Here is a 25,253-nt window from a genome sequence, read left to right on the forward strand (position 1 = left end):
TGTTTTGAAGCTGTCTTTATACAGCATCCATACACTCTCAATCGCAATGTCATTACTCTTAGATGAGGTTTTACACAAGTCTCACATGAAAGATTTTAAAAGCTTACTTGATTTTGCTTTAAGAACGTTCAGGGCACAAACATAGGGGCAGAGGCACAATTTTCTGTGTGTTTGTGTGTGTGCTGTAAGCATTTGCCACTGCCCTGTGTTCATGTGAAGGCATGTGTGTGAGTGTGTAAATCAGCTCTCACCCTGATGAGTACTTTCTCAATCCTTTGTGGGTCTGCTGTGCAGTGTGTAATCTGGGATTACACGTCCATTTGATGTTATGTCATCACCAGGGAGCTTGAGCATTTTTTCCCAGCTGCAGGAGGGAGAAAGGGTTAATGTTGATAATAATGTCTGGGAGAGCATGAGTGTACATGAGCTTATTCTTCTTCGGATTCCTAATGCATAGGTCATTTTATATGCACGTGCCTTAGTGATGGTATGGTGGATTGCACCTAGTAACCCAAACCAAAAATGGAAATATTTCATATATTTTGATCCAAATGTTGTCTGGTGTTCTGGAGGCAAGAATATGAAGGAATTTGCAAATTAATTTAAGGGTAATGTGAGTTTTTCTTTTAAATTCACTTTTTCAATGTGTGCTTTGATTCAGTCACTAGTAATTTAACATTTAAATGAACATTTATCCACAAAAATACTATAAATGTTGCATCAAATGTTAATTTAGTTTTGATCCAGTCTTCAGAAAAAATGTTGGCATTGTATGTTACTTCAAAACACAGATGTGTTACATTTGTATGTTACATAGTGGTTATGTTGAACATTTTGTTTCATTATATTTGAACAAGATTGTGGTTAACGCACTTGGTTATGTTTAGGAAAAGATCATGTCTTGGCTTAAAATAGCAGGTTTTACGCATACAATCTCCTAGCAACACAGCAATGTCTTTTTACTAGTTAATTGGAGCTTTATTTTGAACATGCCAAATAAAATAGGAGAACAAAATAAAATATAAGCAAGAAAAACAACACTAGAATGCCCATAGGCCATTCAGTAAACAAACATAAGTATTTAATGTCCGAAAAGGAGTAGGAGGAAGTGAATACTTGTCAAATCCTACCCCTTTTATTTCAGTTTTATAAAAAAGGTAATTGTAAACCTGAATATTCCTGCCATACACATCTTGATCTAATGAAACAAGTATAGTTAAAAAACAAAAATTAGTTAAATAAATGTAGCATATTCATGATTTACAAAAATGTACATGGCCAACATTTTCCTCAGGCAACTGGGCCGTTTAGCTTTGCCTTGTGAGCTCATATCCCATAAGACATCAACTTCTGGAACATTAGGAGTGTTTGCAGTTGTAATTGCAGCTTGTACCTCTTCAGTGCAGGGTTGTTATAGACTGTTTAGTCTATAAGTTTTTTTTAGTCAAAATTTATTTCAATATTCAGTTGGTGTTCCTTTAATTTTACAAGCAGGTTATCCTATTTTTTTTTCATTAAGTTGTTATATTTTATTTCTTGGAAATAGTTTTTGTACTCCAGCTGTAGCTTTACAAGGCTTCTTTTATTTGTTTGTCTAGAGCGTCCTCATGGGGCAGTCGCGGTAATGCCGCATTCCTGTGACGTCGGAACGTCATAGTTTCATTGTGTTGATGTTCTTTGACGTCCTTAAGTGGGAACAACACGGAAGCTACAAAGAATATGGGTTGCATTTTAATGCTGAGAGTGTTTAAACAAGTGGTTGATAGCAGTTTCCAGTTTATTTATATTTACATATATTATTTTTTAAGATATTTTATATTTAATCTAGGTCACTACACAGACAGCAACGATATATATATAATTTTTTACCTACAGTTGTTGACACTTCTTCCATATTGTCCGCCATTGCTTCTGCTATACTATAAAAGTAACATCACCCATATCACAGTGCATATCAAGTGACATGAACAGTCTCGTCACGTCATGTGACGGTCTGTTGTCATTTTGTGTTCATATTGTTCTGTTGAGTTAAGTCTGCTTGCTAACTCTGTGAGCTTATGTAGCAGCTAGTTGCTTTGCCTCAAGGGCTGTGCTTAGAGGAAAGGCTGCGTAGCTGATGTTAAAATGCCGGCTGCTCCAGTGTGTTAACTGCATTATTATTATTATGACATGTAGAGACTGAGACTATACTGTGTGTGTCACCATCACCACCAACTATGGAGATATGTTTGTCTAACAGGTATGTTTGCACATTCTTTGAGGAGAAATACTGTATTTATTTTTATTGAGCATTCTGTAAGCCTGCATAGAGATCTTTAGGATTTTTCATGGCACTTTATGCAACAGAGCAAGATGTTACAGAGATGCAAAGTGCACATTTTTATTAGTAGACTTTTATTTGCTAACACAAATGTATTTTTTAGTTATTCAACAAAGCTAAGAAGAAGCTGGAAATGTCAGCAAATTAAGGAAAACGGTGAGTTTCGGGAGCTCCTTACCTTATGAGCCATATCACTGAAATGATAAATGATTGTGATTGAACGATAGAAAGCGCTGCTTTGTTTTTTATGTCACACTAGAGGAAGACCCTGGTTTTTTCAATGTCACACCTGTCCCGTCTCTTTTGATTGTGGGATGCAGTGTATAATCACACACTGGAGCGGGATGATGATGCTGTTGTTTGGTTGGGGGCAGTAAAAAGAATGGACTGTTTCAGTCCTATAGTGCAATCACTGTGCAAATGTGTCTTATGTTTCACCATCTCCACCAAGCAGAAATGGTCATTTGAGTCTGCTGAGATTGAGCCAGAAAGAGGGGGTTACACCGTGTCACTTTAGCTGCTAGTTAATTAAGCCTCAGGTCAGGGCATCGTACCAGGTCAGAGCTAGTGACACAGGACAGGTGTAAATGAAATACCATCAGACTGTAATGCCACAGCAGATAAAGGTTAAATACACTGAGAGAGACTGAATGTACATCTTGTTCACATTATTAGTATCACTAATACATTTCTCATGTATGCCTTATGCTCAAAGGAAGATCAAATTAATTTACAAAAAAAATATTAAAACTGTGAATGAGGGAATTAGATCACTGTAAAGAAATGAAATGAAATCAGCCTGTGGTGTTAAGCAAATGAGGTTTAAAAAAATTATCCACAGCAATTTACAATTGCTGCAATTGGTAGTTTAATGGTGTAATCTATTTCTTTCAAACATGCTTGACATTTCAGTTCAACGCATAGTTAGAAATGCCACCTGCTGACTGAACACTTCTTTAAAGTCCTTGGCACAGAGGATACTATGTGTTTGTGTTGGTCATGGTCTTAGTTGATCATAATTGCTCCGTTGTTAGGCTTACACATTGTAGAAGACAAACAACAAAACTCTATAAACTCTGCATATATGTTCCACTACAGATAACTATAAAACAAAACATTTTTCAGCAGCTGCTGGAGGCTCTACAGAGACATACGAATGCGTCACCTGCTAAGGGATAGCTGTTTAGGTCATTATATGACCACTTCTGAGTGAGTTCTGCAGTGACACTGATGACAGAGAGGCCAGTTAGACATTCCTGTCCTATTGTTTTAATAAGCTTAACTTTTGAAAAACTTCACTCAGCAGAGGCATCTGATTGTTTTAACTGATAATAACGTAAAAGAACAGCCGCGCCGCTGTGCTGAGTAGTGATGGGGCTGGCCGTTGTCATGATAAACTATGAGATTGCAGAAATATTTCATGATCAGCAGATTTACTTATTTATTTTTTACTGATTCAGCTGTAGAAATCCTGCTAAATTACATTTCTCCTATTAGAAAGTCCTTTGTTTGGTTTGTTTTCATTCACACCACAAACGAACCATACCAGGGTTCACTTGGAAATGGGCCGAGACCCCTGTTTTTAAGGAGACCAGAGTTTGGTCCACACCAGAGTTCGTTTGAGCTTTCATATCAGCCAAAATGAATTAGACTATCCGAAGAAACAATCTCTGGTCCGTTTCAAGCAGACTAAACAGCTCTGGTGTGAAGGCTCCCTATAACTTGTCGGTTTTGGTCAAGGTCTTGGGTCAAAACTGTTCCGCCCAACGTGGGGCTCGAACCCATGATCCTGAGATTAAAATCTCATGCTCTACTGACTGAGGTAACTGGGCAATATTTCAGGGAATTTTATGAGATCTTCCCGCCACTTTTGGAGACCAATAGTCCCTTTTTTGATGAGCGTGGTAAACTTTGAGTATTGTGGATTTGGCCTCTGTTCACAAAGCATTTTTTTCCTGAACACTATCACTTTTTTTGTAAGTGTTCCCAATGAGGAGAGAGGGAAGAAGTGAATGGAGACTGGGAACATGTGTTTCGGCATCCATAAAGCTGTCCTAATTGCCAGCTTTCAAAGGTGCTTGGCATTGCAGTTACATATTCAACACGTACTTGGGAATGTGACCCGCTGACTGATCACTTCTCTTTGAAGTTCTTAGTAAAGACGACATTATGACTTGTTTGCTTTGGTCAAGGTCTTGGTTCAAAATTTGTACACCCAACGTGGGGCTCGAACCCACGACCCTGAGATTAAGAGTTTCATGCTCTACGGACTGAGGTAGCTGGGCAATTTTTCAGGGAATTTTATGAGATTTTCCTGCTGCTTTTGGAGACCAACAATCCCTTTTCTGTTGAACGTGGTAAACTTTGAGTACGGTAGATTTGACCCCTGTCCACAAAACATTTTTTCCTGAACACTATTATTTATTTCTATATGTTCCCCATGAGGAGAGAGGGAATAAAGTGATTGGAGACGTGGATAATGTGTTTCAACATCCAGAAGGATGTATTTGGTTGCCAGTTTTCAAAGGTGCTTGGCATTGCAGTTACATATTCAACACGTACTCGGGAATGCTACCACAGACTGAGCTAGCCAGCCAATTTTTCAGGGAATTTTATAAGATATTCCTGTGGCTTATGGAGACTAACAGTCCCTTTTCTGATGAACGTGGCAAACTTTGAGTACGGTGGATTTGACCTGTGTCCGCAAAGCAGTTTTTTCCTGAACGCTGTCATTTTGTTTGGTTGCCAGTTTTCAAAGGTGCTTGACATTGCAATTACACGTTCAACACATCCTTGGGAATGCCGCCTGTTGACTGAACACTTGTCTTTAAAGTCCTCACTCAAGATGACACTATGACTTGTTTGCTTTGTTCAAGGTCTTGGTTCAAAATTTGCACACCCAACGTGGGGCTTGAACCCATGTCCCTGAGATTAAGAGTCTCATGCTCTACCAACTGAGCTAGCCAGGCAATTTTTTTGGGAATTTTATGAGCTTTTCCCGCCGCTTTTGGAGACCAACAGTCCCTTTTCTAATGAACGTGGCAAACTTTGGGTACGGTGGATTTGACCTCTGTCCACAAAGCAGTTTTTTCCTGAAAACTATCATTTTGTTTGGTTGCCAGTTTTCAAAGGTGCTTGACATTGCAATTACATGTTCAACACATCCTTGGGAATGCCGCCTGTTGACTGAACACTTGTCTTTAAAGTCCTCACTCAAGACGACACTATGACTTGTTTGCTTTGTTCAAGGTCTTGGTTCAAAATTTGCACACCCAATGTGGGGCTTGAACCCACGACCCTGAGATTAAGAGTCTCATGCTCTACTGACTGAGCTAGCCAGGCAATTTTTCTGGGAATTGTATGAGCTTTTCCCGCCGCTTTTGGAGACCAACAGTCCCTTTTCTAATGAACGTGGCAAACTTTGAGTACGGTGGATTTGACCTCTGTCCACAAAGCAGTTTTTTCCTGTAAACTATCATTTTGTTTGGTTGCCAGTTTTCAAAGGTGCTTGACATTGCAATTACATGTTCAACACATCCTTGGGAATGCCGCCTGTTGACTGAACACTTGTCTTTAAAGTCCTCACTCAAGACGACACTATGACTTGCTTTGTTCAAGGTTTTGGTTCAAAATTCGTACGCCCAACGTGGGGCTTGAACCCATGAACCTGAGATTAAGAGTCTCATGCTCTACCAACTGAGGAGGCCTACTGCCTACTGTTACCCACAATGTATTACACGGACAGCTCACCTGTTGCTGTTGTGTCACCAGTGGCTTGAACCTAGCCATCACACAGCTTGGCAGACCTTCTCCACCAGATGGGGTCCTTGGCTTGCCCTAGTGTTACACTTTATTAATTAGGGCTTGCCAAAATCATATTTTTTTTCTTTTAAGGTCATTTACACTTCTTCTTTCAGGTAAACCACATTCCAATGTATGGTAATAACATTACAATTATACAGGAGACAAAAGCAAATTTATGTTTCATTTTTTAAAGTTTATTTTTTGCCTGTTCATGCATTTAATATAGTGCAATTAGAGAGTGACAAGAAAGGGGAAGAGAAAACGTGGATGACACACAGCTAAGGGCTGCAATCTGGAAACAAACCCGTGCCACTGCTAAAAACTCAGCCTACATGGAGCACACGCTCTACATGTACAAGATACAATAAGAAAGTTTAAAAGGGCACCCCGTATGACTGATGCAGAATAAAGAGGATAATAGTGCGTGTCCCAAGTAAAGCTAAATTAACACTGGGGGAACTCGGCAGTAATTTGAACATAACGGCGGCAAGTCTTTTCACTTCCAGTTGTTACAAAGGCGATATTCATCTCACAGGTAAGCCTTCATCACGATCGTTTACTTTATTGCAAACCGTAAATGGATACTACGCGGTAGCAGTTTTGCTATTGTTTGCTTCCACTTTCAAAAACTGGAAACCAGCCATGCCTGGCTCAGTATACTGCAAAATGGATCGAACTAAACAGCTATACTGCATACTACTGTCGAATGCAGTATATAGTATCTAAAACAGGCATCACCAATTGGCGGACCGTTGTCCGGATCCGGACCAAAACTTTGTCCTATCTGGACCCGTGGCCAAGTAGTAATTTTATTTCTAATAAAATGTAAGAATGAGAATATTTTTTAAGGAGTACTGCTGGGCAATTAATTGAAAAATAATCAAAACCAACATTCAGAACCTTTAACCGACATAAGGTTGCCAATGTTGGGTATTTCTGTCATTGACAAATTCTGTTAACCCTTTCCCCACCGGGGCTGCCAACTCCCACGCATCTGCCATATGTCTCATGCTTTCTGGCTCTGTCTCATGCTCTCATGACATCAAGGAAAATCACACGCCAAAACACAGGGAGGGCAGAAGTATTGAACAATCGTGTAAAAAAGTGAACGTCTTTGACTCTAGAACAGCTGAGTGTTTGACAGCCACAGCATTTCATTATCGCGGATCAAACAGCTGATGGTCCGACAGCAGCGCAGTGAGACAGACAAACAGAGCGCAACTTCTTCTCAAAGCACGAAAGTGTCTGAAGCATTTGCAGAGCTGGAAAGTGACTTCTTTAGACTTCTGCAGACTACTTTGTGTTAGTTTCAGGTTTAATCAGACTTTGGATGAATTATTTAGAAACACCAGGATGCATCGCTTCGTGTCTCATCCAGCCGCTCACGCTGAGCTCTCATTATTATTACCAGGGGCAGATGTAATGTTTTGGGGGCCTGGGGCCACAAGCACATGACCTTAGTTTCACCCTTTCTCTAACTGGGAATGTTGGCAGGCTGTTGGCAGCTATAGGAGAAGTAGGCCTACTCAGAAGCTTTTAATTCCTGAGTAAAATGAGTAATAGCACAGAAGTTTTAAGGAAATTGAAGTCTGAGTCCTGCAGTCAGGAGACATTGGCCTATTATCCACACAATGTGCTTAAATTTAAGTTTATTTAAAATGGAGCTTTTATATATAATGCTGGAAAGTTTAATAAATAATAATAAATCATATGTTTATTATACTCCAACACACCATGGTCACATGATACTGTGTCAGTGAACTATGAGGGCAAAAAAAAACCCCACAAAAAAAGCAAAATAATCATTCATTAATCTTAATTGATGTAAAAATGTTCAGCTAATCATGGTTGTGATTTTAGGTATGAGGTTCGGACCTTTGCTGGGAAGAAATTTTAGCAACTGGACACCTTTGAATTTAAATTAAATACTCCTGATGTAGAACATACTGCATACTGAGTTCAACTGTAGTATGCAGTACACCGTTTCGAAAACATAGCCTAAGAGTCTCATGCTCTACCTACTGAGCTAGCCGGGCAGTATAACAGGGAATTTTATGAGATTTTGGAGACCAGCAGTCTGTTTCAGATGAATGTTGCAAGTATTTTTAAATATTTCTTTAAAAAAGACTATTATGTCAGACCTCTGAGTGGTGTCCCAGACTGTTCTTCAATTTACAATTATTTCTAAAAGCATCCTCAGTAAAATGCTTTTCAGAAACAGTCATATTAGCCCAAAGATGAATGTTTGAATGAAAGATAACTATCAGATTGCTATATTGGTTAAGTAAAAGTTATCTGACAAAGGAAATTTGCTTCTAAAATACCCACTGCTTTCAGGCCAGATGTCAGTGTGATCTCTGTTATGTGTAAGCCAGATCCAGCTTCACTCCAGCAGCCATACTGCCTGGAGCAATTACTGGTAGGTAGATAGCACAAACACACGCACGCATGCACATGCTCACACTTGCTCGTGCACGTGCACACACACACACACACACATAGCAGTGTTATCTCAGTGTTTTCTAGCTCCCAGATGGCAGCTGTAGTGACTGACCATCCTCTACTCACACCAAAAACTCAGCTGACACTGCACTGCTGCTGTCTGCTTTTGCTTCTGTCTGTCTGTCCTTTTGTGTAGCAAATTGGGGTATCAGGTCTTCAAATATTTCCTAAAGGCAGAAAAGAAGGATTGGTGCTCCCATAGCTAACCTTTGGTATGGTATTAAGGCTAGCCACATCAGGACAGACAGGCAGCGGGCTTACAGCATCAGGAAGATTACAGAGGCAGTGGGCAAGCCAGACCAGGACAGGTAGGTCACTCTGCTGTGGTGTCCTTTTGCAGGTGTTCTGCTCAGCTCTCCACTGGTCCAATGTACAGTTGGGTCATTAGGATGTCAAGCCCCGGGCAGCCATCAAAGGTGTTTAGTGTACATGCTCCAGAAGGGTCCTTAGTCTGTTGTTGACTTTTGGACCATTCCCCAGAGGGGTTGTTTCTATGTTGCAGACAGCAGAGGTTAACAGTTCAAACTCTGTTTAAAAGGGTTGATCCCGGCACTGCTTGTTCTGAGGGTCTGAAACCTGGGCTTGACTCTTCCTAGAAATCTTGTGAAAGTTGTAACATACAGTGGAAAAGTTTCGTAGTTGGCATTTCTGCTAACTTTTTAGCTGTCATTCTTGCTGTCTAAAAACATCTAAGCCATTCTACTTTCACTCCACTTTTGTTGTTGTTTTTGTTTGTTTTTTGGTCTCATACTTCATGGACAAGGTTGTACTGTAAATATGCTCAACTACTAAAGCTTGGATTTTTTTAAATTAAAGAGTGCACATCTTATCTTTGTGATTTTGGAAATAATTGAAGGAAACACAGATGAACTAGTCATGGTTATTTATTGAATATTTTGAACAATTGAAATTAACGCACATATTTCAAACAATTTAAATCAAAGCACACATTGCTTGAAATGAAAATGTCCTATGAAAAAGGTCACATTTTAGTTTAAATGTGAAAAGCAAGTCACCTAAAAACAGTAGAAAATTACTTGGATTTCTTGCAAACAAAATAAATTATTAATTTGCTGTATATGATGTTGAAAGTCTCAGTTTTGATTAAACATTTGCCAAAGGCATTTCAACAAAGTTTTGTGTTGGAGTTTGTTATCTTCCAAATTTTGAATATTGACAGAAAGATTTAATTTTTTATTGTAAATGCAAATTGGTTTCAAATATCATCTATCAGTCTCATTAACTACCAATAGTATCTGTATCGGCCCTGAAAAACCAATATCGGTCAACCCCTACAATGTATCTTGCTTTTTATCATGATCTGAATCTTCCCATTCGTATCTCTATTTATCCCTCTGTCAAATTTTCTATTACTCACTCCTCTCTACTTCTTACTTTGTAGGATGGGATCTTTCATTGTTTTTTCTTTCTTTCCTTTTGGTGTCTGTCTCTCTTTCCTACTTTCATCCAGGAAATGCTGCTTTCTTTCCTCTTCTTCACTTGATTTTGTCTTCCCCCTTTTCTCTCTCTGTCATCTTCTCCTTGCAGTGGCAGTGGTAAGAGAACATTACATTATAACAGATGCCTCTTTAACATGCATAACTGGTGTGGAATGATATCTTCAGGAGAGAGTGGTTGTGGTGGTAGAGCCCTTAGGGGAAAATGGTTCTTGGGGGAAAAAATGTGGACCACATACTACTGTGTGTTGTCATGATTATACATGCATTCAAGAGATTGCATATATCTATGTAACTATATTAAACAAACCACATCCCCTCAGTCTGCATATTTGATGACTGGAAAACCCATTAACTTCAATAACAATATATAAAAGGAACATAAAGGATCCCAGCACTGTCCTCGGGTAAAAGCTTTCCAGCTAAACAATCAAAACTTAATTCAACAAAGTAGCAGGCCTTATTCTTAATAAATCAACTGAGAAAATTCAGCCCATATGAACATAGTTTATGTGTCAAAAATGTATGCATTGCTCATAAAGCAGCATTCATTCATTTTCTAGCCACTATGGGGAGTCACAACAAGCTGTTAACATGACACTGACATATTATCACCTTATGGTGAATATACTAACACCTTATAGCTAACACTAGCAATAATTTGAAGTTTGGTTTCTGTTGTTTTCTTCTGTTGTTGGTTTCTTATGTTTGCCTCACTGTTTGAGTCCTCTGGAACAAAGTGGTTACTTTTTGTCTGCTTGCTATTGTGGGAAATATAGACTCAACAAGCAGCATTCTTGAGTTTTGAAGGGAAAACCAATTTTGTATCCTTAGCACAATGGCATAAGTGGTTACTATTACCTTCACCAAGCATTGCTTGGTGGATACTGAACCCCGGTTTTCTTAGAGGTAGGACTATAAAGAATCCTGGAAGCTTTGAGAGGCTGTAATCTGCTTCTCTTGCACTTGCCAGGCAGAACAAGTGTTTATAAAGCAAAAGCACATCAGCAGGACCAAAGAGCTTATTTATAGGCCAATGAGCCTGTTGACTACACACATCTAATGATTTGATGATCGCTCAACTGTATAGAAAGTGAATGATATTAGCTTAGTGATTATGTTCATCACAAGGCTAAAACAAATTAGGTGTTTAAAATATGCTTGGCTTCCAACAGTTTTTCTACATTTGATTTAAAATGTATTACAAATGTTACACAAATGGCTTTATCTTCATTCCAATGAAACACATTTTGTAAGCTCAAATTTCTGCAAGTAACAGTATAGCTGGTGTGCATACTTTTTAACATAAATCTCAGATACTGATTTACATGGCATGCGCAGTCCAATTAATTAATTTTGCCCGAAATCAAAAGTTTGTCTTAAAGGAATTTATGTTTAGCATCAGATATCTTCTATCCCTACAACCATAGTTCAGATATGGCCTCAGAACCTGAATCTTGTTAAGAGAACCAATTCGATGAATAAGTAGCTGTGCAAATAATGTGGAGATAATGAACAAAGCAGTACTCAGCAGTGCTGCACAGCAGAAAGGGAACCTTTTGTATTATCTCTGTTAGCAAATTTCTCATTTCTCAAACACACACTGATACTGATCATACTGTCATTCACAGTAGGTCACTTGTGTAGACATGACTGCCTGAGTCTGGAACAGAAACAGTGTCCCAATTTATACTATACTGGCATGGTTTTAGCTGAGGCCAACTGACAGAGAGGGCCAACATGAATGTTGGTCATTTATACTCGCATAAAAATCACTTTGGTTTGGTGAACTTATGCTGAGGCTGTGGTGATGAGCTGCCCAATATATTTAATACATTTACTTCAGAATATGCTGTAGCCTCTTCTCTAAATTTGTGTGTATGCAGGGCTGGGCGAAAAACTGATTTTCTTGATTAATTCGAATTTGTGGTTCAGGGCGATTTTAAAACATGAAAATCTTGAGTTTTGCCTCTGCCACACACTCCCAAAAAGACACTGTCTGGTCATTCATTTGGGACCGGTTTCGGTTTTGTAGCGTCAGATCTTGAACAAACCACAGTCCTGCAAAGTTTATTTAAACGTTGTTGCAACAAAAGGCAGCAACACGACCACTTTGTTTAAACATCTCAAACAGAGGCAGCAGCCAAGGAGGCAAAGAGATGCACTGTGTCAGCCCACAAACAGCTGGTAAAAAGCGGCCGACATTAGTGGAAGCATTTTCCTGCTGTGTCCCGTACAATGTTAATGAGACTGAGACCCCCCGACTGAGAACCCTCCTGATTTTCCCAGGACACCCCTGTTTTTCCCTGCCATCTCCCGGTGCCCCCCCGGCGTCCCATCACTACTGTATTTCTTCCAATTTAGAGTCCCAGACCACGGAGGACTGGGGTCACGTCCGCTCCAGTATACGAAAGAGGGAAATTTGACGGAATATCCAACAGCAGCTGGTTAGAGAGTAAATACTGAAAATGCACAAAAGTAGTTGAAATGAAATGAAATGTGTCTGAATACAGAGTGTGCGCCAGGTGTGTGTACACATTTGGATACTAGAGCGCAGTTCGTGCCACACATTCCTGTTCGAACCAAAGTAACTGAGCCCAAGTGATTAATTTTACTATTTTCAAACGCTGACAAAAAGTGGGCCTAGTAAAAACAAACATCACATCTGGCTGATCACACAGCTGATTCATAGATCCATCAGAGCAGACTGAGAGCAGCCCAGTGACAGACCTCTCATCCAGCTGCTCTCTGCTGCTCTACTTGTTATCAGGGGTGGATTTAGTGATTTGGGGACCTGGTGTCCCAGCCTTTTATTATTATTAGGCTGTGGTGATGAGCTGCCCAATATATTTAATACATTTACTTCAGAATATGCTGTAGCCTCTTCTCTAAATTTGTGTGTATGCAGGGCTGGGCGAAAAACTGATTTTCTTGATTAATTCGAATTTGTGGTTCAGGGCGATTTTAAAACATGAAAATCTTGAGTTTTGCCTCTGCCACACACTCCCAAAAAGACACTGTCTGGTCATTCATTTGGGACCGGTTTCGGTTTTGTAGCGTCAGATCTTGAACAAACCACAGTCCTGCAAAGTTTATTTAAACGTTGTTGCAACAAAAGGCAGCAACACGACCACTTTGTTTAAACATCTCAAACAGAGGCAGCAGCCAAGGAGGCAAAGAGATGCACTGTGTCAGCCCACAAACAGCTGGTAAAAAGCGGCCGACATTAGTGGAAGCATTTTCCTGCTGTGTCCCGTACAATGTTAATGAGACTGAGACCCCCCGACTGAGAACCCTCCTGATTTTCCCAGGACACCCCTGTTTTTCCCTGCCATCTCCCGGTGCCCCCCCGGCGTCCCATCACTACTGTATTTCTTCCAATTTAGAGTCCCAGACCACGGAGGACTGGGGTCACGTCCGCTCCAGTATACGAAAGAGGGAAATTTGACGGAATATCCAACAGCAGCTGGTTAGAGAGTAAATACTGAAAATGCACAAAAGTAGTTGAAATGAAATGAAATGTGTCTGAATACAGAGTGTGCGCCAGGTGTGTGTACACATTTGGATACTAGAGCGCAGTTCGTGCCACACATTCCTGTTCGAACCAAAGTAACTGAGCCCAAGTGATTAATTTTACTATTTTCAAACGCTGACAAAAAGTGGGCCTAGTAAAAACAAACATCACATCTGGCTGATCACACAGCTGATTCATAGATCCATCAGAGCAGACTGAGAGCAGCCCAGTGACAGACCTCTCATCCAGCTGCTCTCTGCTGCTCTACTTGTTATCAGGGGTGGATTTAGTGATTTGGGGACCTGGTGTCCCAGCCTTTTATTATTATTATTATTATTATTATTATTATTATTATTATTATTATTATTATTATTATTATTAATAATAATAATAATAATAATAATAATAATAATAATAATAATAATAATAATAATTATTATTATTATTATTTATTATTATTATTATTATTATTATTATTATTATTATTATTATTATTATTATTAATAATAATAAATAATAATAATAGTAATAATATCTTTTTATCTATGGGTTTTAGCCAGCCTCTGGTGTTTCCTCACTTATGGTAGCATTTCCTCTGTTACCAGTTTTAGTGAGCACTCTTATTTGAGTGCTTTGATTAATTACAAAGTCCTGCTATTATCCATGTGCTTGTGTGCTTTTGTACTACAACTTTGTACTTACTAGCGTGCCGAGTGGGTGTGTGTAGGGGGAGACTTCTGGTTTTAATGTATAAAGCACCTTGTATATCAGTTTTTCTTGCATGAAAACTGCCTTACAAATAAAGTCTGATTGACTGAGTCTGATCAGAATACCTTGCAGGTTCACATCATCAATAAGTGCTAACTAAGAGCTTAAGCATTGGGTTTAGCAAAGTTAGTAAACTACGCTATATGCCTGTTCACTAACCTCGCTCAATCTGACTGCTGAATGAATTTGGGCATACATAACTTGTGGAGTGTTTCTAATGTTGTGTTATAGAGTTCAGGGAACTCTGAAACAGAGACGATCAGCTTTTCCTCCTTAACTCTCTGCCGTGCTTGCATGTGTTGCTTCTGGCTATGTCACATACATCTGGGTTTTGAAACATGCAGAGCACCAAGGGTAGCACTTCCACTTAGTTGGGTGCCACGCTCTCCACATAAGAAAACCAAAGCAAAGACAGCGTGGAGCGGTTTCAGTGCTGATCATTTGTGCGGCTTTACAGTCTTATGAATAAAAAATGTATTCTCACAAAAGCAAAGTTGTGTGAGGTTGTTACAGTGCCGTAAAGTCTTGTTCAGTTAGAGTTAGGATGGATAGTTAAGGGTACAAAGACTGAGTGAGTGCTTGATGACTTGTGGAATATTTTCAGCACATCTACAGTGGAATTACACAGTGTTTCTCACTGATGTGAAATATACTGAGTTGGTGGTCTACCACATGTGGAAAAAACAACAAATGGGTGTGAACCTTAAAATATTTTAATTTATGGAATATTTCACACACACATATTTCATATGTGTGTATGTGTATATTTCATATATATATATATATATATATATATATATATATATATATATATATCATAATTTTCTAATCACAGGTAGAGCTAGCCTTTATGACCTCCCTTTCTCTGTCTGTCTATCTGCTTGTTATATTTTTCCTACTACCCAAATCTAAAGCTACTATGGACATAGCGTAGGGCACATCAGGGCACTGCAGCCATAGCCACAATAGCAGAACGTACAGGAATGAGAATCAATAGCAGATGGTGTCGTTCTCTTGCACTGAAAAAAACAAAACAAAACAAAACAAGCCAAATAAACTTTGGCTGCTGTTATTACATTTGTGTTGCCTACCTGATTACAGCCTATGGGTGAAAAACACTTAACGTCATTCAGTAAGTGGGTTTTATTACAGATTTGTGCTAAACTTAAGCAATATTTTCAAAATGTTGTAGCGGTTATTAATAACTACGCTAGAATTTGGATTTTGCACTTGTTAAAGTAAAAGGGGCACCATTCTCCATTCAGGAGAAAATTAAATCTTAAATTGTGACAGTGTTAAGACATGTCATTACTTTAATCAATCTCACAATCTGTACCGTTTATTCTGTATACATTGATCTTGTTTCTCTCATGAAATAATATCCACAGACAACGACTTGGCGATAAATGAGAATAATTTATTTAGACTAATAAAATGATGAGTAAATAGAGGAAATAGTATGACATATAAAAGGACAGAGAACACATAAAAGGGAACCTACGTGATGTATGTTCAGGTGATGTAAATAATTAATTATGGATGATAGTGGAGAAAATACGTGACCATCTAAAGCGTGGATGCGCACTGAACGGTGACGTAGAATTTAGAAATTTGGCATTAAAGCTTCGCTATACGACTGATAGTTTGTGAAGCAGGTGTTGCTTCTAGATCCGTGGCAGAGTTGATGGCGAATCGTGGAGTGTCCTTCTCAGTTAAAACTCGCAGAAATAATCAAAAGTAGTCCCACTGGTCTGAGGGAGTCACTTTAAATTATTAATTTGAGTTTACTTAAAACAAATTACAAAAGTGTCTTTACTGACCAAAAACTGGTATAAAGAAAAGCGTCAAAGAGATTTAAAAAGAAAATGGCTTCAAAAGTTAAAGTTCAGCAAATCTCTGGTGAGCTGTTGCGGCTCCGCTTATAAAATTGAAGAAAAGAAAAAGTTGCGAGCACGGATGCACGAGACGCGCCGCGGTAAAAAGGAGCGAAAAGAAGCCTGAAGAGGCTTGAAGAAAAACTTGAGGAAAAAAAACTTGAGAAGCAGAGAAGCAGAGAGCTGAGCTGAGCTCACTCAGTTTTTATCTTTCAATTTGAGGTGCGGATGGAAGGCGGAGTTAGCAAACTTTTGCACCGAGCGATCGCACATCTGGCATTAGTTTCTAAAAGACCTGATGTAAATTAGGAGATATTTATGTCTCTGTACTTTATGACGAATTACGCGATCTAACCCGTGGTGTATACATTCACGAATCTCATCACCACTATAGTCTCATCACAGTAACTTCAAATACATGTTAGGAGACCTAAAGGCAATTTATAACGTAACACATGATTCTGAAGATCCTTTGCTCAATTCTGTTAAATGACCACACATAACATAACATCGTACCATGGATCCTAACAAACTTGGTGATTACTTAGATATAGGATTACTTTTTTACATTATACAATGAATGCAAAATAAGATGTAACTATAAAGTTGGTTACGGGATTAATGATAATTAAAGTCACTTAGATGGCAATAGGGCTCCATCACAAAAATGGAATAAAACATTCTTTTACCTAAATCATTCAAATTAAATGATAAAAGAATGGGAGTTGGTCCTACTTCTTCATCAAAGTACATAGACAAACTCTTACCTACAAAGAGAAGGATTAGAGAATTAAGTTAAACTTTAACTCACAACCTAGGTCCAAGCGATTCTATCAGATGTTAGTCTCAACACAAGGATGTATAATGACTTTACAACATGTTCTTCCTTTTGTCATCTCAGCAGTGGGGGCAATTAATGATGCTTCATGTGCCTGAGTGACCCCAGGAGGTCATTCAGATGTCTTACATCCTGTGGTATGCTGGATGTGGCCTCAAGAATGCCTATCTCCCACGCATCTTGTGATGGAAAGGGCCAAGTACTTGTACAAGTACTGACACTTTCTGTGGCTTAAAAGCAGAATGTGTTTGCAGATGTCTACATGGAGTATCAGTTAAGTTAATTAACAACCCTCTGTTGGATGTTTTGGGTTGTAAAACAATGTCTCTTGACGTGTCCCCCACTTGCCCAGGGGACGTTGAGCTCTGGAGTTCCTCAGAGGAAAAATGTAATGACAACGCCAAGGCAGTCCACTACAATGTCGATAAAACACTATTGTGAGATGACTGCGTTTCCATTGAGTGATTTTATACGACTTCTCTGGTGACAACATTCCAAAAGGCATGGTGATGGATGTTCAAAACATTAGCAGGTTTATTTCTATAGCAGCCACCACACTAGCCGTCATTATTTCTAATCTAAGGTGATGTAGGCGTGTTATGAGAGCAATAATGGAAAGGCAAGCCCCTTATCCTAGGGAAATCATGTTATGAGGGATTTCTGAGAGGTGATAGTCCACGATTTCACAGAAGAAATGTGGTTTCAAAACTTTTGGATGATCCGCTCAACTTTTGATGATGCAATAACAGCTCTTGTAGCACCTGCTGCATCATGAGGGAGCCAGTTCCTACTGACAAGCACATAGCCATAGCATCATGTGACCTAGAAAAGCCAAAAAAGTTTTTCCATTTCAGTTTTTCCAAATATGGCTTTTTTTGAATCACCTGAAATACTACCTCATGCAAGCTTAAAAACTTTTTTGCTCTAAATGGGATTTTTTTTTAAATCGACGTGGTTTCATTAGGCGTGTTTAAAATTTGTTATTTCAATTTGCACAATTTGAGGGTTAATGGAAACCCACCTAGCGTTCTTAAACATTAGTTTAACTGATGATTAGCAGAGATGTGTTGGACTTGTCTTTCACTTGGTGATCAGGTGGCCTCTCCCTGTTGAAGTGATTTAAGCAGCACTGACGTTATTATATATTTTTTTAAAAAAGCCAAAATACAGGAGAGTAAAATAAAGTACGTCACATTGTCCAGTGCCAGCTATGCCAACAGGATGTAAAGTTTGCACAGCCTGGTAACCTGGTACCTGGTACCCTGGTGTGACCATGCCAATAAAAGACATGCCACAGAATATCTGCATATGAATTAAATATATTACTTATTTTAGTAACATCTAGCAGTGAGGGTGCTTTTTGCAATGTGTGCTGACATGTTTGATTTGTCCAAAACTTCTCCAGCGGGATGATGTGTTTGATTTGTCTGCTCTGGGCAACTGTAGAAACAACATGGCAGACTCATTAGGAGAGGACCCGCTCTGTACATAAAACCCACACACTACACCTTTATAGACGTATCAGAAGGCGTAACTAAACCAAGTCAGACAACACACTGACCTACAATCTCACCAGCTGCACTTACAGTATTTTCATCTGACGTCTTTAACAATATTTAGTCATGCACTGAATTATGGATAAACATTAGCGCACAGCTGGCTCTACTGTAGTTAATCTGAACTGTGAACTTTGACCCCCATTATGGAAGCTTTAATCTCATGCTGCTTCCTCTGCTGCAGTGGCCATGGCAACGGTTACCGGGGCTGCGGGCAGACACTGGCCAATCGGTGTGGAGTCTTGTAGCAGGGATTGAGGCACTTCTTTGTCACTTAATTGTAGCGCTATTGTCTTTGCTGAAGGATGATTCAGTATTACATATAGTAATGTATTATTGCTTAACTTCATTTATGAAAATGTCAGTATACACATTTATGAGCCTCAGTATATGTCTGTATATATGGTTAGATTGTCGGTTGTAAATGGGGACCATCACACAGTGGGCTCAAGAGTATCATCACCTGTAGAAAAGCAATAGACCAATCAAAACTAAAGATACATAAGAGCTTCTCACACTCCTTAGCTGTGGGTGAATTTATTTTAAATGCTCATTTGTACACGTGACCAATGTTTACATTCTACAGTGTTCCCCCTAGAATTTCTTTCAGGCCCTGGTGGTACACACCAAAAAACCTTAACAGATGTGACACCTGGGATCACGTAATGGCGTGGTAGGCTTCAGTCAGATGACACAGGAGGATCAAAAATGTCATTATTTGCGTTCCAATTTAGGTTCACTCTGTATATTAAAAACAAAGTGAACACAACAAAGAGAGGATGACTGAACAAGCTGCATATATTTACAAAATAGTACATCATGTCACGATTGAAACTAGGACTTGAACCCAAATGCACGACTCAAGAGACAAGGTATCAAAAAAACAGTTTATTTAACAAAGTACAACGAAAAATCACTCTACAAGAGGAATGGCAAAAACTGAAAATCACTCAACTGAGGGAAAAACACAATAAACACTAAAGAACCAAAAATCACTTGAATGAGGAAAAAACTACAATCACTAGAAAACTTGAGCAAACAAAGTAGCAAACAAAACACAGCACTTGACCTGACTTTAGAGCTAAAGCAAACAACAAACAAAGCCTGACTTGACTTGGAACTTGGCATAGAAACGGTGCAGGTTGACTGACACACTGGACAAGACGAACGGGAGACGCAGACTATACACAAGGTAAGGGGGAACAGGTGGAAACAATCAGGGCAGGGCAGACAATCACACTGGCGGGAAACACAAAGGGAGGAAACAAGTTACCTGAAAAGAGAGGAGAGTTAACATTTCAAAATAAAACAGGAAGTCACGAGACAACATAGACAGAAGACAAGAAACAAATCAACATAACTTCTTGGACATGACACATCATGAGCAAAGTATGCAGAATTCACTGCTGCCCTTCATCTTTCTTGGCTTTGAGAAAAATTTCACCACAGCATCATTCTCCTTCGCCATCTTTATTTTTGCTCCATGGCTCAGTTAAGAAAAAAAGTGAATATATTGGGTAGTGTGTTAAACCGTTTTTTCTTTTTAAATGCTGGTTTCTGGTCATTTAGCTGACCTATGACCTTCTTTCCTTTTTCCCCTCTGCAGTCATTTAAACCTACAATCCCCGATTCTGGCAGTGAGAGTAAAAACAAAAACACTGTCAACACGTGCATATGTTGTAGCTCGCCATAGTTGATTAAGTAAAGCAAAACGATCTGCATGGGATGTTTTATTTTGAAAATTAACTGGATTGCATTGCATCTGTGACTTCCTGCATGACATGCAGTTTAAAGCAGCGAGCCACTTCCTCACTGCAGCTTCAGTCTATGATTGAGTGTCACACAACCAATGCGAAATTACTCAATTCATTATCAGAGTTAAATCCATGCACCTTGGAAAGTCTGGAGAGGCCTCACAATAATTTTATTTTATCCACAGTTAGATTAGCAGAACGCTAACCGGGAGGCTATCTCAGAATGGCAAAGGCATGACTGGCTTTGGCTTGCCTAATATTCTTACCCTAAAACTAACCAATTGTTAACTATTCCTGCTTCAGCTCCCTGACTATAGTCAGCGAGCACAGGGGAGATTTGTTTACCTGGGCCGAAGTAATTTAGGGATTAACTTTCTTTACTTTAACCGGCAGCTGGAAAGCAACACACAGGAGCTGCACTTAGTCTTGAGAAGCAGCAGCATTTATTAACTGAAAACTCTGACTTACACTGCACATTTACTGTCAAGATGACTACTTTTACTGCTGGGCAAAGACCAGTTTCTCTGCATTCACTGACACTCGTATCACTCACTTGCACGCTTTCGCTCGTGTAGAGGTTAAAGGAGGCATGGCACTCTTATAACACAATCTACCCAACGAAGGCACATTGCCATTTAGATGCAGAGCAACTTCCCAAGGGGAAAAATACAGTGTCAGTGTGTTAAACCCTGCAAATGTTTAGTTCTGGCGGGGGTCTCGTTGGCGTAGCACACTGCTAGGCCTGTAAGAACTGCACAAGATAAAATTATTTGATTGTCATTCAAGCTAGTGAGCTGCTGAACCAGAAGTCAGCCGCTGAAAGTTACTAGTCTCTAGTGCGCCTGCTCTTAGGGCTCTAAATCCGGGTACTTCCATACCGCAGCGCATTGAGTGCTTTTTCCTTCATGCACTACTGTCCCTGTGTCTGTGCCTGTGCTGTGAAGAATAGTGACGTTTAGCTTTGTAAGAAAAATGAATTAACCATGCACAGTAAATTTGTTATGTCCCCCTAATGCACAGATAACCCGGCAAATCATTAATTTCCCATCTGTTACCGTCTCTGCCCATTCCAAAGCTATCTATCGCCATTGTAAATAATGTTTAATTCCACTGCTGTCAAACTACATGTCAAAGTGAAAACTGTCCTCAGGCCTTTACACCTGCTGTAAGAACAACACTGCCACTCTTTCTGTGACATCTGTTTTTCATTAATGCTCTTAAAGATACATCTCTGTTGCTGCGCTGCACAGTAGCACCCTGTAACCCTGCTCCTCCCAAGCTCACGAGTGTTTTCATACAGAACTGTGCTAAATTTGAAAACACTTTGTTAGGAGGTAATTTGGGGTTTAAGGTGCTATATATCATTTATAGAAAGCCAGAGTGCCTTTGAAGTGGTACTATTATCTTGACTCCTGTAGGGTTTGTGGTTGAGCAGATGCTGTCAGCAGTGGTGCTTCTCTCTTCTTGTCCCTGCTGGCTCCTTTCATTACAACAGCTTTACTGAAGCATAACACTACAGTCTGTTTTTCAGCTCATGCTGGCTTTGGATGTCTGTCGGGCATCTCTTTAACATAACACCTTTAAATCAATCTCTTTACACATGCGAGCTGTGCTTTTACACATTTTTTCCTTTATTAAAGCAAAGTAGAGATTTACAGCACAAATCCATTACTTCAATGGTGCAGGGAGAAGGGATGAAGTCTGAGGAGGTCAAAACACCCATATCTCATGTAGGGGTGGGCGATATGTCGAATATACTCGAAATGTCTATATTGTGAACACTGGCGAAGTTTTGTTGTCCTCACCTCTGTAATCGGAGGATATTGCTGTATGAAGTGTGTGCTTTGTGTCATAGTGGCGTTGAACACATCCACTCTTCACAACTCCAACTGTCTCTGTGCAACTCAAACACATTGGTTTTGTGCTGGATTGGGGCAAAATGAATGCATATTTCTCTGTCCACTTGTCTTGGAAAACTTGGTTTTCTGAGTCAACTTTTCTTGTCTTTGCACATTTGGATAGTAACATCCTCACCACATTGGTGACATAATGTACACTGACAGAAGACACTGAAGTCAGTGTACACTGAAGTTTTCTCATGATAAATGAGAATGTGAACACCCATTAGCTGTTAACTAATACTTTATTTTGAACAAATGCCGATTTGCCGACCCTTAAACCCTGATCGTGGTCTGGTCCTGGTTGTGCCGATGCCGTGATCTTGCCTTTTGGACACCTCCCTATCAATATAAGCATGAGACTCTTATCATCACCCTCAACATCATCATAGAGTGCAATTAATAATTTCACACCTATCATTATTGTATTATGACATGCATCTGTTTCTATTATTACTGTGCCTCTCTCCCCCTCTCTCCCCCTCTCTCTTTCTCTTTCCTTTTTTGCCATGATTGTATTTCATTTGTTATTTACGACATCTGTTGCACATCTGTCCATCCTGGAAGAGGGATCCCTCATCATCCTCTACCGCTCTTCCTGAGGTTTCTTCCTTTTTTTCCCCATTTCAGGGGTTCTTTTTTGGGAGTTTTTCCTTGGGTGATGTGAGGGTCTAAGGGCAGAGGGATGTCGTACACTGTAAAGCCCTCTGAGGAAAACCATGTTTTGTGATAATGGGCTCTATAAATAAAACTGACTTGACAAACTGACTTGATATGCGATGACTTCAACATCATACATTTGCCGGCTGTCAGTGTCGCCATGACAATGATGTCAAACGGGGAAACAGTTATGTTTAAGGCTTAATCTGGGGCTAGGATTGATAATAGACTATTTTCTACAAAATGGACAATTTTTTGATAACTATTACTACTAGTAACTACTAGTTCCACACTTGTTCCGCCAGTGAAGAAGCTTCCTTTTCCTGATATTTGGAACATTTTCCAATCGTGACTTCTGCCCTCTTACATTCATAGTTTTCTAAACAGTCAGGAAAAACAGTCATCTATAGTCCTGTCCTTGTCTTGTCCTGTTGGTTTAGTTGCACTTTTTACACCCATGTGATTGGGCATTGACATTCTCCTGGCAGTCAAGGATCAATATTTAAGACTAATAAAGTGAAAAGAAACAAAACAAACTTTTTTGATTAAAGACCATCTTAATACAATTTCAGGAAATTTTTTATCAGCTCATATTGTATACTAGAGAAAAAAAAAATTTAGTTTTGTCTTGAATTATAAAATTAGGTATTTATTTAAGTTAAGTTTTAAGTTGTGGTTTTCACAAACTCTATTTCATTTTTCATTTCCTGCTGTCTCCATCAGATCAGTAAGCAGCAGCTGCAGACAGTCAAAGAGCGTTTCCAGGCGTTCCTCAGCGGAGACACCCAGATCGTGGCTGATGAGGCCTTCATCAACGCTGTCCAGAGCTACTATGAGGTGAGTCTGTATCATCTGTTGCATGAATAATAATAACTACGCAGTGCAGGCACCCTAATAATAATAATGGATAGGACTTATAGAAGCTTTATATGAAATGCAAAAATAAAACAAATACAAATGCAAAATAGAGAATACAAAAGTTGAGTTTGTTTTTATATGAGAGGATATTTAACCTCTTCATCGGCACACTCATTAAACAGATGTTTAATGTCATCTTTTTTAACCCTGGCATTCATAGCAGGATGCTACGATGTAGAAGGATTTAGGGTTAACTTTAATTTAATTTAATTTAATTTCTTCTTAAACCATGTTTAAGAAACATGACAAATAAATCTACCTTGTATCTTGTTCCTATAACCCTTTGAAATTGAGGAAATGACAACTGAGGAAATTGGCTTTATTTCTTACAAAACATGGGAAGATGGCAATGAGCAACCTAGGGAGACAAAAAATTTGCAAAGACAAAACCTACAAAAAAAAGTACATGAAAGAATAAACAAAAACAAACAAAACCCAAACAAACAAAAAGGGAAATGACAATGAAAACATGTGGTTTAAAAGAATAACAATTATGAAAAAAAAATATATAAATAAGACAATTGGAAATATAGTTTGTGGACATTTTTCCCTAGCTTTTTAGAAAAAAGTTTTTTTTTCTAAATCTAATTTAGAACTAATTACATTACAAACTATTTTTTTGCTAACACTTCTTGCCAAGTTCCTCATTGCTGTATATACTGCTATATAAGGGTGACCTCTGACCTAAGTGTAGATGAATTAATGAAAAGTTCTCTGTAGAATCAGTTCAATACTTGATGTTAACTCTATATTAATGTATATAAATAGGAAATTTCTGCAACCCTTTTTCCATTTGCAATGTCTAAACTACCTGTTGATTCCCCTGTGCAAACCTCTTCTTGATTAAATTGGATCTGTCCAAGCGGGAAAACTAATAATGGGTAGAAAAGTATCCAAACCTCAGCGGAGATAACTTGTCTTGGCTCTGATAAATGATGCAGAGTGTGCACTGAGCTCCGCAGGGCAGTCTTAATAATATGCTCCCGAACGACCAGGATTCAGTGGGCTGGATCTACCAAGAATAGAAGAGGGAAATAAAATGTGATTAAGGAAGAGCCAGCATCTTCTCTGCATGTCACATTTCTTACCAGTCTGGATTGCACTGCATTTACAAGTCATTTTCTACACAAAGTGACTTACAGCGAGAACATTCAGTTCTTGGATTACCTACATCACAAAAAGTCAGTAACAACGGGTCAAAGATCAAAACATTTGTGCTATTACAGCATTAATGTAAACAGAGAGTGATTATGTTCAAGCAAGTAAAGAATGAGGACTAAAGAGTTTGAAACTATCTATCCATTTATCTATCTAAAGAGACAGAGATACACAACTTAAAGGGAGATTTTTTTAAAGTTTATACATGTTCATTTTGAGATATTCCCCATAC

The 25,253-nt window shown here is 39.0% G+C and overlaps 1 protein-coding gene and 3 non-coding genes across 4 annotated transcripts in view; 1 reads left to right on the forward strand and 3 right to left on the reverse strand.

Moving 5' to 3' along the window:
* cadpsa (Ca2+-dependent activator protein for secretion a) overlaps positions 1-25,253 on the forward strand; it is a 200,869-nt gene that overhangs the window by 12,029 nt on the left and 163,587 nt on the right. Inside the window, 1 exon segment of the mRNA XM_042495019.1 lies at positions 23,669-23,782. Coding sequence (XP_042350953.1) covers positions 23,669-23,782 — 114 coding nt within the window.
* trnak-cuu lies at positions 4,533-4,605 on the reverse strand. The gene has a single exon. It is a non-coding gene; the product is annotated as a tRNA-Lys (tRNA).
* On the reverse strand, positions 5,217-5,289 carry trnak-cuu. The gene has a single exon. It is a non-coding gene; the product is annotated as a tRNA-Lys (tRNA).
* trnak-cuu lies at positions 5,590-5,662 on the reverse strand. Its single transcript has one exon. It is a non-coding gene; the product is annotated as a tRNA-Lys (tRNA).

Source organism: Plectropomus leopardus, chromosome 2, assembly GCF_008729295.1.
Source record: "Plectropomus leopardus isolate mb chromosome 2, YSFRI_Pleo_2.0, whole genome shotgun sequence".
Classification (NCBI taxonomy): Eukaryota; Metazoa; Chordata; class Actinopteri; order Perciformes; family Serranidae; genus Plectropomus; species Plectropomus leopardus.